This window comes from Muntiacus reevesi, chromosome 10 (genome assembly GCF_963930625.1).
Source record: "Muntiacus reevesi chromosome 10, mMunRee1.1, whole genome shotgun sequence".
Taxonomy (NCBI): Eukaryota; Metazoa; Chordata; class Mammalia; order Artiodactyla; family Cervidae; genus Muntiacus; species Muntiacus reevesi.
The window spans coordinates 78200036-78216943 of NC_089258.1; the positions used below are offsets into that span (position 1 = coordinate 78200036).

At 47.0% G+C, this 16908-nt stretch overlaps 2 protein-coding genes and 1 pseudogene across 7 annotated transcripts in view; 1 reads left to right on the forward strand and 2 right to left on the reverse strand.

Moving 5' to 3' along the window:
* Positions 1 to 7589, reverse strand: part of RNF170 (ring finger protein 170) — a 33190-nt gene extending 25601 nt beyond the window's left edge. For 2 of the 4 annotated variants that reach the window (XM_065946491.1, XM_065946490.1), the window contains exons 1-2: positions 7442 to 7574; positions 1190 to 1333 (exon numbers count right to left, since the gene is read on the reverse strand). In XM_065946491.1, coding sequence (XP_065802563.1) covers positions 1190 to 1326 — 137 coding nt within the window. In that variant the 5' untranslated portion in view covers positions 1327 to 1333; positions 7442 to 7574. Of the gene's footprint in view, positions 1 to 1189; positions 1334 to 7441 lie in introns of all 4 variants that reach the window. The other 2 variants (XM_065946493.1, XM_065946492.1) reach the window with 2 other exon arrangements.
* Positions 7590 to 7717: 128 nt separating this feature from the next.
* The window catches only part of HOOK3 (hook microtubule tethering protein 3), an 85397-nt gene continuing 76206 nt past the window's right edge, over positions 7718 to 16908 (forward strand). For 2 of the 3 annotated variants that reach the window (XR_010664573.1, XM_065946488.1), the window contains exons 1-3: positions 7792 to 7886; positions 12129 to 12283; positions 15621 to 15706. Coding sequence is in view for 2 of the 3 variants with exons in the window: in XM_065946488.1 (XP_065802560.1) it covers positions 12188 to 12283; positions 15621 to 15706 (182 nt within the window). In the remaining variant the exon portion in view is untranslated. Of the gene's footprint in view, positions 7887 to 12128; positions 12284 to 15620; positions 15707 to 16908 lie in introns of all 3 variants that reach the window. The other variant, XM_065946489.1, reaches the window with a different exon arrangement.
* LOC136176864 (large ribosomal subunit protein eL24-like) lies at positions 14998 to 15560 on the reverse strand (annotated as a pseudogene).

Below are 16908 nucleotides of genomic sequence, written 5' to 3' on the forward strand. Positions count from 1 at the left end.
GAATCTCCATGATTTACTTCTAGAGTTTTATAGTTTTAGCTCTTACATTTCAATCTTTGATCCATTTTGAGTTAATTTTTGTATATAATGGAGTATGGGTCCAACTTCACTCTCTTGCATGTGGGTAACCAGTTGTCCCAACATCATTTGTTGAGCTCTTTCTCTGCTGAAAGGTGTTGGTACCACTGTCATAAACCAGCCGGCCACAAGGACATAGGATGACCCATTTCTGAACCATGATTCTGTTGTTATCAATACATCACCTATCCTCAATGAACAATCTAATAAACATGCTTCTGTCTTCTTCTTCACAGAGATGAGTAGAACAAGCTCAAAGGTCAGAGCCCTACCAAAATTCAGTGTCCTCTACTGGTTTAAATCAAAACGTTAGTTAGTACTCCTGGGAATGACCTGCCAACCAGTTACAAACTCAGGCACGTCTGCTATCATCTGGTCACCATTTCCCCACTATGTCCCCAAGTGCACCAGCAAGAACCGTGTTAAGTGTTCTACTGAAATCAACAGCGTCACCCTAATTCAGAAACCAACCATGCAGAGGTGAGAGAGGATGCACACACCCTGTTCAATAATCCTTTCTTAATTGTTATAAGAAACAAAAAGATCTGTAGCTTGTGGAACTAATCTCTTCTCTATTTTAAACTTTTTTGCTCATTTCTGTTTTCAGTGATACATACAAAAATAACCTCTATTCATCAGTATTTCCATTTCTAGTTTATTACCTTGTCTCTTGTACTGGCATATAGACATCTGAGATCTTTAAGTATTATTCCTGATTCCGTAACAGTAACTTTAATTCTAATCTTAAGTCCCTCTACACTGTCCAAGGTATTTTCTGGCCCCAGGTTTTTCCATTTAAACATGAAAATATATTTGTGCCTATTGTATCAGCTGCAAGTTGATGAATTCAATTATGAAAATTACAATGTTAAAACTGTGATAGGCCAACGGAAAATATTAACATTTCATTCAAAATATGGGTGACAAATTTAAACGTTTTCTGACTAGACAGCTGACGACAGGAAAATAAAATACCTTAGTACATTATGACAGTCACTGAAGTCTAGTACTTCCTTTCCACGTTAACTATTAAACATTACTAGACATAGTCAGAAAGTCAGTTGCCCTTGGAAATATGCATTATTTCAATTCTTTTGTCCTGTGGTCTCACCTGAAAAGTGCATATACCAGGGTAGCAATCAAAGCGAAACTGACCACAACCGCCACAAGCACCTGGTCACTTACTCCTTCTATGACTGAATCATCATCCAGTTTCAAACTCTGAACTTCACCTTGATATTTGGCCATTCCAGGTCTAAAAGGAAAAGAAACAAGACGGACATTAGAAATAGTACAGTGAAAATGACGTCTCTCCATAAAAACAACTTAAATGGAGCTGACCTCTGATATAGTTATTTTTTTAGTGCCCATTAAAGGATAACTCCAGAAATGAGTTTTGTTTTTTTTTTTTTTAATTATTAAAGAAGAGGACTTCCCTGCTGGTCTACTGGTTAAAAATCCGCCTGCCAATGCAGGGGACAGGGGTCCGATCTTTGACCTGGGAAGATCCCACACGCCGCAGGGCAACTAAGTCCTTGAGCCACAGCTACTGAGCCCGCGAGCCTCGGGCCCGAGCTCTGCAACGAGACGCCGCCGCAGAGAGAAGCCTGTGCACCACGAGAGAGTAGCCTCCAGTTGCTGCAACTCGAGAAAGCCCCACGCAGCCACGAAGGCCCAGCACAGACAAAAACAAAAGAAAAAATAAAGCGTTAAGGACTAAAAGACATTCCTCATGCCCAGGGCCTCTTTCCTTACTCCTGAACACCACGAGCACTCCCCAGGTAGATCACACCCCGTCCTGTCCCTCGCTGAAGGTGATGGAATGCACCACGCATGCACAGGGAAGCAGAGTCTGCTTCTGCAAACACCCCTGCCTTACCTGGCGCGGAGTCCTGCACCCAGCAGGACCTAATAAAGAGGAGCGGCTTACCTTACTTACGGTGTTAGCAATCTGAAAAGTCAAAAGACTGTAGAACATATGGCCTTTTACAGCTATCCTGAGACTACTTGAATTCATGACAATTCTGGTGCTTGGAAAACTACTAGCCTCACCTGGGACTAGGCCTAGCTTATGGTTCAGAATTCTGTGAACTGCTTGGAACACAGAATGACTCTGAGGTTGAATTTCCTTATGAAGAGAAAAGGGAACATATGAAAGGATCCTTCCCACTTGAGAAAGTTATCACTCAACTGGAGGAAAATAATACCCGATTTCTCTAAGTATGAGGGAAGTTAGCCAGACCACATCAGAGTCCAAATATCACAGGTAATTCTTATTTCTTTCAGATGACAAACACTAAAGTTACTTAAAATCTTATAAGACATCTAAAGGGAAATAAAGGCAATAAATATTCAACGACATATATACAACTATTTGTAAATAAAATCCTCTTATTTGTATAATGTACTGCCCTGAAAATAGCTTTAATCAATGGCATCATTAATCAGGTGAGTTTCTGTTAAAAGGAAACTTTGAGTGTGAAAGTCTTAACGCTTTAGAAAAGGACCTGAAAAACTAGTAAGAAAATGAATGACCTCTCATGGAAGAAACTTAAGCAAACAAAACAGATCAAAGACAGCTTTCATCGGCTTTATACATAGTAATGGCCTGATGCATCGGGAACTTTCTAATGACAGGTTTTGAGTATCCTTAATGAAAGCACACACCAGGAACTCAGAGAAGGAGCTTTCACCTCAGCATTTTGTTCAAAAGAACACTCAGATAAACAACTAAGTGAAACCCAAGAAAAGAGCTTCCACCAATCTCGGGGTGGACTGTGCGGACAGTTTTAGATTTTTATTACGGTCAGGTCTCCTCTGTTTAAATTAGGAGATGCTGGGTCGTGGTCAGAAGTCCAAAGGGCAGTGAGGCTGACTCACATCTGCTCAGAGATAAGCAAATGTTATCCCACGTCAAGATTCCCAGGCTCTAATTACTGAATCAGGTTGTGAGGATTCCCTCATACGCTGGACGTTTAGGGAGTTTATTACTTTGTACTTTAAAAGAAAAAGGGTTGTATTTGTTTCCGTGTTCTTCCAGGTGTAATCAGAGATAATGTGACTAAATTCTACTGTATAAACTATATATATATACACACACACACACTATATATTCCTTTTTTATTGGAGTAAAATGCTTTATAATGTTGTGTAAGTTTCTGCTCTACAACGATGTGACTCAGCTGTAAGTATACCTATATCCCCTCCCTCCTCCCCTCTCGAGTCTCCCTCCCGCCACCCCCCAGCCCCCTCCTCTAGGTCATCACAAAGCCCCGGGATCAGCTGTGGTATACAGCAGGTTTACCACTAGCTGTTATACACACGGCAGTGGGTGCATGTCAGGCCCAATCTCCCAACTCATTCCCCCCTTCCCTATAACTCAATCACTCTGCTCTACATGTGAAACTATCGTAACACTGCCAATCAAGTACAGTTCAATAAAAAAATGTATATGTATGCACACACTCTACTGAAAAAATACATGACTTCTACCAATGATGCCCTTAAGATAACTGCTTTCTTCACATTTCGGGGAGCTCAGAGATCCAGGATACTTTCGAGTGCTGCAGGATCGTGTAATGTGATTTGCATAATCTTAGAGCAAAATTTCCACAAATTCTAGTGTCACTGAAGAAGGTGCCTGGGCTGAGAGAGGGTGGGAAGGGCAGAGATAGCTGGGGAGTTTCACAGAGGAACCTGTGGCCCTTTCGGCTGTGTCTCCTGGCCACGTGGACACCCCAGCCCTCGCACGGACAACTACTAATGGTGTCTGATTGGCTTGTCGGGGGTTTCCATAGTTAACTTCTGCCAGCAGTCTCTCTTATCATCAAAGTCAAAAAAAAAGACCTGTAGGAGCTAATGACTCAGAAATGAGGTATTGATACCACCACTTCAGTTTGGATAGAGGCCCATCTAAGATTACAGGGGATAAATAATAAAAAGAAATAAAATCATCTACTTGAAGAGATGACTTGAAAATGAGTTCCAACGTCAACCTGAGCTCCAGTCCTCCAGGTTCTACTGGCCCGAGACCAAACAGTGCTGCTGACTGTAAGCAATGGCGAGGTTCTCAGCTCGAGCCCAGGAACCATGGGAGGTACCAGGGCCCAGAGCTCAGCTCCGATTCTGCTGTCACTTAAATCTCTTAAGTGAGTGAAGTCGCTCAGTCGTGTCCGACTCTTTGCGACCCCATGGACTGCAGCCTCCCAGGCTCCTCTGTCCATGGGATTTTCCAGGCAAGAGTACTGGAGTGGGTTGCCATTTCCTTCTTAGGACCGCTCATTTTCTGCAAAAGGAAAAGGCTGGGGTTTGAGGATTTCTTAACTTCCTTTTACCACCACATTTCTCTGATGCAGAGTTTTTTTTGGAATTAAAAAAACAAATAAATAAAAGGCAGGAAAGGTAAATAGCAAAGGTTAAAACGCTTGCAAGTGGGCAGCTGGCCTGGGAGAGCCAGATTCGTATCTTTCCCAGGATAAAATTCTACAGTCTGAATTCTTTTCCAGGATGTATTACTTTAATAATAAACACAAAGGCCAGTGTCTGCTTCCTCCCTTCAGGGCGGAAAATTAGGCTTCAGTGCTCAAAGATTTAAGACGTCTACCATTCCTATCAAGCAACTTAGAAACTGCTGGTTTCCGGGAGGTAGGCACCTTCTGAAGACCTCAGTGACGCGCATTACAGGGCCTCGCTCTAAATGCACTGAACGCGCTACTTGCTTGAAACCCCAAGGAAAGGGGTATGGAATTTATAAAACATGGTATCTCACCTATTTCATAGGATCCTGTCAAATGAAAACAAGTGACCAGTACTCTGTCTTTAACTATTTGAGATTTATAGAAACAAAACACATCGATCTTGGGAACGGTGTTGATAATTGATACAAGAGGAACTGACTGCCGCAGTGGCTTCATTACCACGCAGCTGGCCAACTCTTATCGAGCAGCTTAATATACTGAAGAAGAATGAGTTTTGCAGTCAGACCACTGTGTACTTGTGCAAAATCTGGATCTCAGCTTCCTCGTAAGTAAAATACATAAAATTAACAAACTTATGTTGAACAGCTACTTTTTTGACTCCCCACCCCCCAAAAAAATCCTTGTTTTGTGGAGTTGATGAGATAATAAAGGTAAAACATTTGGCATGTTGGCAGGCTCTCAATAAATGGAAGCTACGATACTTTGATTACTATTATTAACCATCTTCAAGGAGTCCACAGACCCATGATAAAACTTAGCCAACGCCTTCCCCACAACTGAACTAAGTAGCATCCCAAGCCCTCTTTAATCAGAGCTCTAAGTATGTATTTCTTAGGAGGACTGAATAAACTTGGCACGTTGCCACGAAGGACACCACCGTGTCTAGGTGAAGCTGATTAAACAGCTGTAGATGAGAACTAGCTTCCAACTAGCCTGAGAAAGGAGCGAACTGAGGCAAGTCCCACTCACTTCCCTTTGGTCTTTTCCAAAGCTTTCAGGAAAAAAATAGCACAGACAAACACAGGAAGTGTAGGAAGTTCCATAACTTCAAAGGAGAAAACTCAACGTCTTTTTATCCAAACTCACGTAGAAACATGGCTTTTGCAGACAACTACTCACATGGGAGAAGTTTTTAATATGATTTCCTTCATGGAGGGGAACTGCAGCTACCGAATGGAAAGCTCAAGAACACATCACACACAAGTGAACTGTGGGTGAGCCCTCAAACCCGAGACCTGGGAGGCCGAGGTCAAAGCCCCGAGAAAGGGAGCAGGTGAAGTGAAGATGCTCACTCAGGACAGGCCTTTCAGAAAGGATCCACAACCCAGGCAAGGCTGCATGGGAGGGCAGACCAACTTGCTGACTTCCCTTGCCTAACAAGGCAAATGGTCACTTAAAAGTGCCAGGGAGTCGACAGATATAACCTAGCTCTGAATGTAGAAACTCTGGTTCCACAAAGGTTCAGATGCACGGAGAGAGGAAACAAGGGCAGGTGAGGGGCATTTTATCACTTCTAAAGGTTCCTCTGCCTTTAGAATTAAATGCTGTAGAGAAAAATACTTAAAGGACCACTGAGAAGACTCCCGGTAAGATTTTCTACATTCACAAAATGAAAAAACCTGACAACTGCTACTCTGAAAAGCATCACTAAAAACTCAACGCTGGAACTTCCCTGGTGGTCCAGTGGTTATGAATTTGCCTTGCAATACAGGGGGACAGTGGTTCAAGCCCTGGTCAGGGAACTAAGACCCTACAGGCCACAGGGCAACTAACACAAACTATTGAGCATACATGCCATAACTAGAGATCCTGCTTGTCTCAGCAAGATTTCCTGTGCTGCAACTAAAACCTGATGCAGCCAAATATATATATATGAAAACAACAACAAAACTCAATGCTGTCTTGGCAGTTCTGCAAGCTCAATAACAAAACCTAATCTCAATGGGTAAAGGGGGCTCCAAAACGTAGTCTTAATGGGAAAAGTGGACTCCAGGAACTGAAAACCAAAGAAAGGTGTGTGCTGGGAAGCTAATCTTGCTGCACCCCTAATAAAAGTCCGGCATCATGTGGCAAAGTTATGCATACCCTATACCTCAAAAATTGTAGGATTCAAAGGCACCTATCTCTCAAAATACTTACACGTGGCACCTGTCTATAGAGATAAGAATGTTAGAGCATTGTTCTTAGCCACAAACTAGAAGAGCAAAATTTGCCCATCAACAGTAGCGTGGACAGACGGTTGTATTCATACAGCGGAGTACTAGACAGCAGTGAAAACTACCTAGGGATCTGCACAAATTTACCAGGAAAGAAAAGCCACAAAATGACACACACAATTTCGCAGAAGTTCAAAAGCGGGCAGAGTAAAAACGGCGTGGTTTAGGCACGCAGACGTCGGTAGGGAAGCTATAAGGAAAAGCAAGAAGGTGAATATCACAGAAGTCAGCGGATGGAGGAGGGAAGGTGCTCAATAAAGGAACAGGAGGTGCGGGAGGCAATGCTGGTTTTTTTTTTTTTTATCTGCCTGTTTATTACTAACTAGTCTTCAGGCACGCACGCCGTCTGCACCTTCCTGCACACGGTGTCGCGCCTAATGATTCATCGGTAACGCTGCAGAGTGTGCATGCTCCGGAACGGGGTGGGGGGAGGGTGAAGGCCAGTCCCCTGGCCACTGGGCAGGGAGGGCCAGGCCGCGGTGCTCCGGGGCGTGGGGGGGACCGGCACCACCACCCTCCGCCCCTCCGCCACCCCCCAGCCCCCCGCCTCCCCGCGCCGCGAGGTCCGCGCGCCCCGAGCTCGCCACGTCGGCCGTCCGGCGCGGGCGCCCGGGGCCTCCCGCCGCCCCGCCCGGGCCCGGGGCCCCGCCGGCGCTCGGCCGCGCGTACCTCTGCAGCGCCGGGGACGCCTCGCAGCTCCCGGCGACCGAGGCGCGGAGTGTTTCCGGGGCCGCCCGCCGCCCCCGCGGGCACCTCTGGCCGCGGCCCCCGCCTCCGCCTCCCGCCGCGGGCCCGGGCGCGGGCGCGGCGCACGCGCGCTGCGCGCTTCCGTGCGCGGGGGCGGCCGGCGGGCGGCGGGCGGGCTGGGCCGTGCGCGGGGCGCGGGCCGGCGGGCGGGGCGCGGGCCGGGCGAGGCGGCGGCGGCGCGCCGGTGACGCTGCGGGAGCCGCGGCGGCCTCCAGCGCCGGGCGGAGTCGGCGGCCGCGCGGAGGACGCAGCCCGGGCCGCGCCGCGGGCCTTCCAGGCGCGGCGGGGCGGCCGGAGCCGCGGCGGGAAGATGTTCAACGTGGAGACCCTGGAGCGGGCGGAGCTGTGCGAGAGCCTCCTCACTTGGGTAGGTGGCCGACGCGCTCCGGAGGGGACCCCCGCCCTCCGCCGGGCCGCCGGCCCGGGGTCCCCCAGCCCCCACCCCGCGCCCGGCCGGCGCTGCCGTCACATCCGGGGCGCGGGGCCCCCGGTGCTGGGCGGAGGCCGGGGCCCGCCGCGGGGACGGCGGGCGGGGGGCTCCCGGGACCCCGGCCCGAAGCTCCCGCCTTTGTTGTCAACGCTGGCAGGAGGCGCAGCCCCGGGCGGGGCGGGGCGCGGGAGCCGCGCGGGGAGGCGGGCAGGGGGGCTTCCACGCAGGCCCCTTCCGGGCATCTGGGAGGAAGGGAGAGGTGCCCGGGGAGGGTGCTCGGGATGGAAATAAACCCGCAAGGCGGGGGGTCTGGGCGACAGTGGTGGGAGTCGACCTTTGCGGAGGGTGGGGGGAGCGCCACGCTGTGGCTTTCTCAATTTTCAGTTATTAAATGTTGATTAAAATTCTTAGATGTGCCTGTGAAGGTGTTCCGTTCTCACGCCAAGAACAGTGCCTGTAGCAGCCTCTTCTGCAGCTGGACATTAACACCCAAGCTTGTGTGTATCTTAAGTGTGGTGTCAGTACCCGAGTGGTGTGTGTGTGTGTGTGTGTGTATCTGCAGAGCCACGGGATAAATCCGCTACTTCTTTTGGGGAGATTTCGTTTCACTCTCTGCTAAAAAACGTTAAATATCACTTCTAGTATCACTTTTAGAATGAGGCACAAATGTATGTATGGAGGTGACTACAGCATGTGTATTGATGCTCCAGGTGAGAAACAGATGCCAAACGGATGATACTTAGCGGGGCCTTGGGTGATGAGCTTGGATTGTGGACTTGAGTCTCCTCCGTGGGGACCTTAGAGCGGAAGGGTTACTGGGGCACTGCCCTAGGCTGGTTGTAACAAATGTGAAAATCGTCTGAGACTGTCATAATTTGTCTTTCGTCACAGATCAAGTTGTGTTTTCTGAAACAGTATGTACCACGATAGAGGGGTCTGTTCAGTGACTTGCATGAGGCCGTCCTTGGCATTGCAAATTGTTTGCACTATATATAGTTCACACACAGCTTACAGCTAGAGTGAGGTGCAGCTTCACGTGGGGAGATGGGTTTCACGGCTGTATTTTAGGGCAGAGACAAACCTGATAAGGTGCATAATGTGGCCAGAGTTTGACTGGGAGGACAGAGATAAAGGAAAGAATCACCACATTCTTTGATTTTGTGGAAGGACTGGATTTGGCAGAGGTTGTAAACAGAAGGTGGAAGATCTGAAAATGAGCATTTTTGAGTCTGTACCTCCCTCAGTGCTAGAAAGAAAAAAGCCAAGAGGGCAGAGATGAAGAAGGGTATTAAATCTGAAGTAGGGCTACATTGTTTAAAGTTTGTAAAGACAAGTCACACAAAAAAGGTGTGTTTGAAGGGCATCTGCCAAAAGGTGGTGATCAGTGCAGTGATTTGGGTGAAAAGTGCTAATAAAAGTAACAAAGGCAGAGCCACAGAGGGAAGTTTGAAGGTTACTGAGAGAAGCACATCATGGCCGCATCTATTTAAAATCTGGTAAGTTGTTAAGAAAATAGAGATCATCAAGGTGATCAGCTCCAGAGAGTGGTCAAGGGACCTGGCTTTGTAGAAAACAGCTTTTTTGAAATTTCACTGAAAGGCTCATCAAGGAAAGTTTCTAGGGGGAAGATAAGAGATTATCAATGACAAAACTGGAGGGCAGAGTCCAAACAAAGATAATCAATTCTAAGACTTGGAAACATTTTAGAACATTGTATGTTGAATCCTTTCCAAATAAAGTTGAGTTTAAATGCGGGGTTTGTTCTTCTAGTTGTTATTACAAATGTGGAAAATGTCCGAGGTAGCTGAAAATGTGCCTTTAACTCCAGTAGCTCCCCTCCTGTCTGAAGGCCGGATTAATGCCAAAGACAGTTCCAACACGAAAAGTGAGGAAAGAAAACGTATGCTGTACATCCCTCAGAAAAGACCGCCCCCCACATTTGAAATAATTTGCTTTATTTTGTACGAAGTTCTAGCCAATCTGGTTGTGTAACTGCTCCACGCACAGCAGGTGGAAAGGTAACTCACGCTTAGCAAGATGCAGGCAGTTGTTGTCAGTGGCAGAGATGACCCGAGAGCTGGAGGTTCAGTCTAGGTCATTCAGTCCTTGAGCTGCATGTATGGCTACGCCTCCACATTCAATCACTGAAGAATATAATTAAGGTCCCGAACATCAAATAAGAGCTTATTTTCACTCCACAGCATTTAGGTTGAGCCCAGAGGTATATAGTACTTATAAGAAGTTCTTCCACCAGAAGTAGTTGAACTAATAGCATCAAGGCACTTGAAAGGCTAACTGTCGCCACCTGTACAGAATTCATTTCTGTGGGACATCTGATTGCCCCAAATGCTGGCTAAATTTGCTGTTTTATCAGAGAGGTTAGCCCCAGAACCATACGTTCCACATTTTTGTTGAAAGAGCAATGTTTGTTAAGAGACAAAGTATCATCCTACCTAGGGAAAATAGTTGAAGCTTACATTCCTAATCAAAGTGGATGCACCAAGCAAGTTCAGCAGGATGTGCTGGAAAATTTCCACTCTCCCTGTCTCCCCACCCTCTGAGTCAAAAGGCACTCTTAACCTGTTAGAAAGAGTCTGCCCTACGTAGTACACCTGTTCCTTCGAGCTGTGCAGGAAACGATTGCTCTTTACTAAGGTTAGGAGACTGAAAAACCAGAAAGAGTCAGGGATGCCCCCAATTAATGGCAGGAAGCTAAGTGGAACGGGATCCATCCCCACACAGTGATATCAACACACCCTTGTAAATTTCATGCAGTGGCCTGTGGAACGGAGCACGGTGCTCACAGTTAGGAAGGATGTGTTCCTGTGCTGATACCTCCCCCGTTCACTCGCTCTGCCCTTCTAACGCTGTTCTGCCTACCATTGGTGTCCTCCACTGGAGGAACGAAGGAGTCAGATGTACAAAAAGACGTAGTTTTTAAAAGCTTTAACTTTATCTTTTTTTTTCCCCATAAGTAGAGGGTCTGTTGAACCTGTTCAGAGTGTAGGTTCTGAAATTTGACCACCTGGGTTCAAGTCCTGACTTGGCTGCGTGCTAACTGTGGGTAACTTTGGATGAGGAACTTCACCTGTGTTCAGATTGTATTCAGGGTGACGCTGAGAAGTGTTTCCTATGCATTGGTATGGATCAGCATAATTGCAGGGCTCGTCAAAGTGCCGGTTGCCAGGTCCGGATTCCAGAGCCTGTAATTCGGGAGGGCTGGGCTAGGATCTGCTACTCTGCGTTTCCAACAGGTTTCCAGGTGGTGCTGTTAGTAACCTAAGCGCCCACGCTGAGAACCACTGCTCCAGGCAGGGTTTGTTAACCTTAGCGTTGTGGACAGTCGGGACTGGATCACGTTCGTCGTGGGCGCTGCCCTGAGCTTACTGTAGGCGGTCCAGTAGCAGCATCCCTGGTCTGTACCTCCTGGAGGCCAGTAACTCCCACTCGGTTGTTACAACTAGAAATTTCTCATAGGGAGCAAGATCTTCCCCGGTTGAGAATCACTGCTGTGGAGATAGTCACTCCAGGTGAGCTCGAGCTTTCCCCTTCTCATGACTTTGTGGGGGCGGTGAGGTGGAGCTCCCGTTGGTGTTAATAGAGCTTCTTGGAATTAAAAGAGAGGTTATGACCCTTGAGGCAGAATTTCATGCCTTAATGTGGTTGCATGCAATTACCTTTAAATTTTACTACTATCCTGAAACACACCCTGTAGATGTTAAGAGTTTATGAGAACTGGTAGGTGACAGTTTTGTTTTTTTTTTAAATTATAATACCCGTACCACGAAGTTCTTTTGAGGTGCACAATTCAGTGTTCTGTGGTGTGATCACAGATTGTCAACCATCACCGCTGTCTAATTCCAAGAATATTTTTATCGCCTCAGAAGGGAACTCTGCAGAGAGAGTCTGTCTGGGACCCACGTTACTTTTATCTCAAGGCAGAGGTGGACATCCTCATGAGCAGCTAAAAACCCTCAAGAGCCAACTCAGAGAAAAGAATTGTTTGGAAACCACATTTAAAAAATTAAAATGAAAATAGTTTTAAGTCCCACGAGATAAACAGATAACAGTTTTACAAGTAAATTACTTGCATGATTGAATTACCTGCTTTATTGAGTTTTTTTTCTTCTGATAGCCCAGTGGCAGTTTTCTGATCTTTTCATCCTTTGCATTTGGTAGCGCTTTGGATCAGAGGGCTCCACCTGCCAAACTGGTGCCCTGGCTCAGAAGATTATTTGATGAACTTGTTAAAAATAGACTCCCAGCCTTCTCTGGCTTCCCAGTTGATTCAGTGTACACCCTGGTCTGGGAATTGCTGCTTAAGGCTTTTACAGGTACCTAATGTACGTTTGTTTTCTCGTTCATTCTTGAAGCACCCCTCCAGAAGCTATTTTTCCCAATTCCTAGGTTGAAAAACTGGTATTACAGGAGGTAAAATGGCATATCCAAGGTCACATGGCCAGTAAATTAGGTGCAAACCTGGAGATGGAGTTCGGTTTTTTTTTTGTTTTTTTTTTTTGAGGGGAGGGGGAAGGCCACACGGCAGGTGGGATCCTTTTTCCCCAACTAGGGATCAGACCCGTGCCCCCTGCTTTGGAAGCGTGGAGCCTTAACCAGAGGACCGCAAGGGAAGTCCCTGGAGTTACTGTTTACCTTCTGAGCATGTTCAGTGAGAGGTCTTCTGGGTCAGGCTGGGGGTCAGGACATGAGTGAGGTGTGCCTTCGCCTGCTACTGTTTTTTATTCTAAGCCTACAAGAAAGAGATGTATTCAGCAACTGTAGGATGACAGTGCATACTTAGTTCTTTTTAAACTATCCAATACATTGTTACCACCACATTATCAGTGAGAAGGCAACAGGCAGGGGTGTGGGGTAAAATTCAGTGTCATTTCCTACAGATGATGTTTATCAGGCCCATCTATTCATTTACTAACAATATATTGAGCCTCTGCCACCCACAAGGTTGGTGTCGGGGGGCCTGGTGGGCCCTTTCATCACCTCTCCCAAAGAGACATCCGAGTGAAAACCACTCGCTGCGCGATCTTTCAGGTCATTTCCTTAGTTCCCGCCGTGTAGCCATCTCCACCCACCAGACTTTGCAGAAAAGCAGCAGCAGCTACAGACTGCACTTGTTCACAGTTCTTGGTTTAAAGGTTTGATAGATGGTACAGCGCAGAGACGTGGACGCTGCCCCACTGTTGGACAGTGGATTGCTACAGCGTTTGTCAGGGGCAGCTCGGCGATGTTTATCAGAAACTTTAAACCGTTCATACACTTTGGTCCAGCAAATTTACTTCTAGGAATATGACCCACTCAGTAAAACGTACTGAAGGCAGATGGTCCCCTGAACATTATTTGCAGTGTTTCCATGGTCGTCACCTGGTTTGACCTCAGCTGTGTTAACATATAGTCAAAGGCTGTGGTTTTTCCAGTGGTCATGTTTGGATGTGAGAGTTGGACCATAAAGAAAGCTGAGCACCGAAGAATTGATGCTTTTGAACTGTGGTGTTGGAGAAAACTCTTGAGAGTCCCTTGGACTGCAAGGAGATCCAGCCAGTCCATCGTAAAGGAAATCAGTTCTGAATATTCATTGGCAGGATTGACACTGAAGCTGAAGCTCCAATACTTTGGCCACCTGATGTGAAGAACTGACTCACTGGAAAAGACCCTGATGCTGGGAAAGATTGAAGACGAGAGGAGGAGGGAATGACAGGGGATGAGATGGTTGGATGGCATCACCGACTCTATGGACATGAGTTTGAGCAAGCTCCGGGAGTTGGTGATGGACAGAGAAGCCTGGCGTGCTGCAGTCCATGGGGTCACAAAGAGTTGGGCATGACTGAGCAACTGAACTGAACTGAACTGTGTTAACATACAAACCTGTTAACACAGGCCTCCCTGCCTCCTCCATGCAAGCCTTCCTTCATGCTGCAGCTGCTGCAATCCTTGTACTATGCAGATGGCTCAGCCTCCCTCTCCTGCTTAGAATCCTTTCCCTGTTCCACTTGCTCTGAGGATAAAGTCCTACCGTGGCTTGTGAGGATTTGCAGGATGGTACTTCCTTCTTTAACCGTGTCTTCCACCGTTTACCCTCTTCCCTGTTCTATCCTCTGACGCCCGTGCTCTTCCGTTTTACTAACCTATAAACTGCAGAGCACATCCTTTATCTGTTCTCAGAGATTATTTCTTTCCAAGTCCCGGTTGCACTACTGAGTAGAATCATTGTTGGCTCAGCATGTTATCTTGCTCAGAAATAACAAATGTGGCTACTGATTCTCAGCTACATCATGTTAGTTGTAATTCATGATATGTTTAAAGTCACAGTGAACTGAGGATCTAACCCAGCTGTAGCTGTGATTTCTCCGTATTATCAAGCTGTTTTGGTTCTTTCTTCTGGCTGCACCCAATACAGCTTGCAGAATCCTGGTTCCCCGACCAGGGGTCAGACCCGTGCCCCCAGCAGTGGACGTGCAGAATCTTAACCCCTGGAGGTCCCCCACGATACTTTGGTTCTGAGTGAAAGAAATCTCAGCTTGGCCAGATGTAAAGAAGAGATGGATCTCACATCACAGGAGGCTCTGAGGTTTAGTCCAGTGGCTCAGTTTTGGCCTGCAGGACCTCATTCTTCCTGTTCCTCTTCTCTGCCATTTACTGTGCTGGCCTCATCCTAACAGTCACAAGATGCCTGCTCGTGGCCATTGAGGCCGCCAGCATGCTTATTCACACCAGGGAAGGTTGGCTCTCCTTCCCTGGAAGCCCACGGTAAGCCTCTCTCTGCATCCGTTTGGTCCAGATTGTCTGCCTGAGAGCCTGCCCGTGAGCCAGTCACTGGCAAAGGGAATGCAGGTGCCCTGACTTCTCAGGTGATTATCTCTGAGGATGCTGAATGCAGGAAACTGCCCAGCGTCCTCCACAGTTCCTTTTACCAAAAGGAAAAAATTGCAATGCAGCCTGCAGGAAATTTCCCATGAGGGAAAACATTTCCTACTGTTCTGTTTTTTTTTTTTTTTAATAGTCAGATCTTTATTTAAAACTCCAATCTGCCAGCCTAGCGTTTTCCACCAGCTCGGGGAGCAGAAACCTTCCCAGGCTTCTGCTGAGATGCTGCCTCTGTGGGGCCTTTGCAGCGGCCATTGCTGTTCTTTTAGATGCTTGCTTAGCCTTTTTTGCTTCCTTGACGGCCCTGCCAGCTTATTCTCATTGAGCCTTCCTAAGTTCAGGTTCTGATTTCCTCTTGGCCGTCACACCAGCAAGAGATGCACCCGTGTCAGCCCTCTGGAATTTGAGTGCACAGCACGTTCTTTCCTTTTGAACGTCTTCCGACTGTCCGTTTCTGTGCTTGCTTCTGTAGAGGACAGTCCAGTTGGTCTGACGAGGATTCCTCTTGGAGAAGACTGTCAGCTCACCTTTTGCATCAAGAAAGTGGAAAACCTTCCCATCGGTCCAGGCGTAGCGCTCCCCCCACCCCCCGCCATGCCCTGGGTAGATCTTGAACCTGCTGAAACTGCCCAGCTCCACCTTCAGGGCGGCTAATGCCAGGGAAAAGGAAAGATCTGTTCTGCTTTTTTTAAATGTATTCAACTCCAAGATGAGGTAATGAAGCCTGAGAATTCTGCTGTATGGTTAACTGTGAAATCATTTCTCTCTCTTTTTTTTTTCCCTTTTTTCCAGATCCAGACATTTAACGTGGATGCACCATGCCAGACTGTAGAAGATTTAACGAATGGGGTTGTGATGGCCCAGGTTCTTCAAAAGATGTAAGGATAAATCGCTTTATCTTTTTCTGTGTTACGTACATGGATATTTATTAGATTGAAAACATGGACCAAAAAATAAAGTGTTGGCTTGAAACACGAGTTGCCTGTGGACTGAGAACTGAGCAGCATGTGTGGTTTGGGTGGTCCATGCTTATTTCAGCCGCAGGGTAGTTAAGGCTGCAGTTGTTACCATACTCCAGCCGTTCTGGAATTCTTCATGTATTTTTTTCAGGAAGTGTGGCAGACATTTTCATGTTAGCGTCCCAATTTTGCCATTCTAGAATGCTCTTAAGAGGCTTCCTCTCTCTTTAGGACTCTGCCCAGATGTTTCATCAGCAAGGCTGATATATTTATATTTTTACATTTTATAAATGTTTTATTTATAAAATAAAGGAAAGGCGTGCCCCATGTTCTGTGTCCCTGTAGCCTTCTGTGTGCTTCTAGAAGTACGTAGCGCCATCTCATATGCCATGTATTTTACTCATGTGTTACCTGCTGCTTTCACAGACACCCATCTGCAGACACACTCACCCACAGATAGGCTCCACCTGGGGGCGGGAGGTTTCTTTTGTTCACTGCTGTATCCTAGCACCTAGGACAGTACCTGGTTTTGGAGTAAGCCATCTGAAAATGCCCTTTTTTTGTGGATCCAATTGTCAAATGTCAGCATCTCTGTTGGTTCCATCTGTATCCTGGGTGCTCTGTTCACTGACTAATGGAAGGTGTGAGATACTCGTTTGGGATATGTCATGTAAAATAATCCCAGTTCTTTCCTTCTAAGCGCTTTGAAAGCATAGTAGTTATAAAATTGGTATTATTAGGTTGTCTTGAACTTTTGACCTAAGAACTTTCAAGTGAAGGATTACCTGTGAATTTACGATGTCATTAGGTGTGATGCAATCTGGGGGACACGGTTGCCTGTTGAAGCCTGAGACAGTGAGAGATTTGCCTGTGACCTGCCGAGGTTTCCCACAGCGCGGTTGAGGACCTTTGTCACCACTGAAGGCTTCTTGCTGTTGCTCGCCTTGCAGGGAGCTGTGGAGAGCGGCTCGTCTGAGAAGCAGCTCAGACGCCTGCGTTTCAGGGACTCTGCCTGCCTTTCACATTAGGGGTTCGTGCCTGAGAACTGTAGCTTGCCGTCTCTCTTCTGCACTCACATGGCACATCCCTCCTGATACACAGGTTCTTTGGTGGAACTCGAG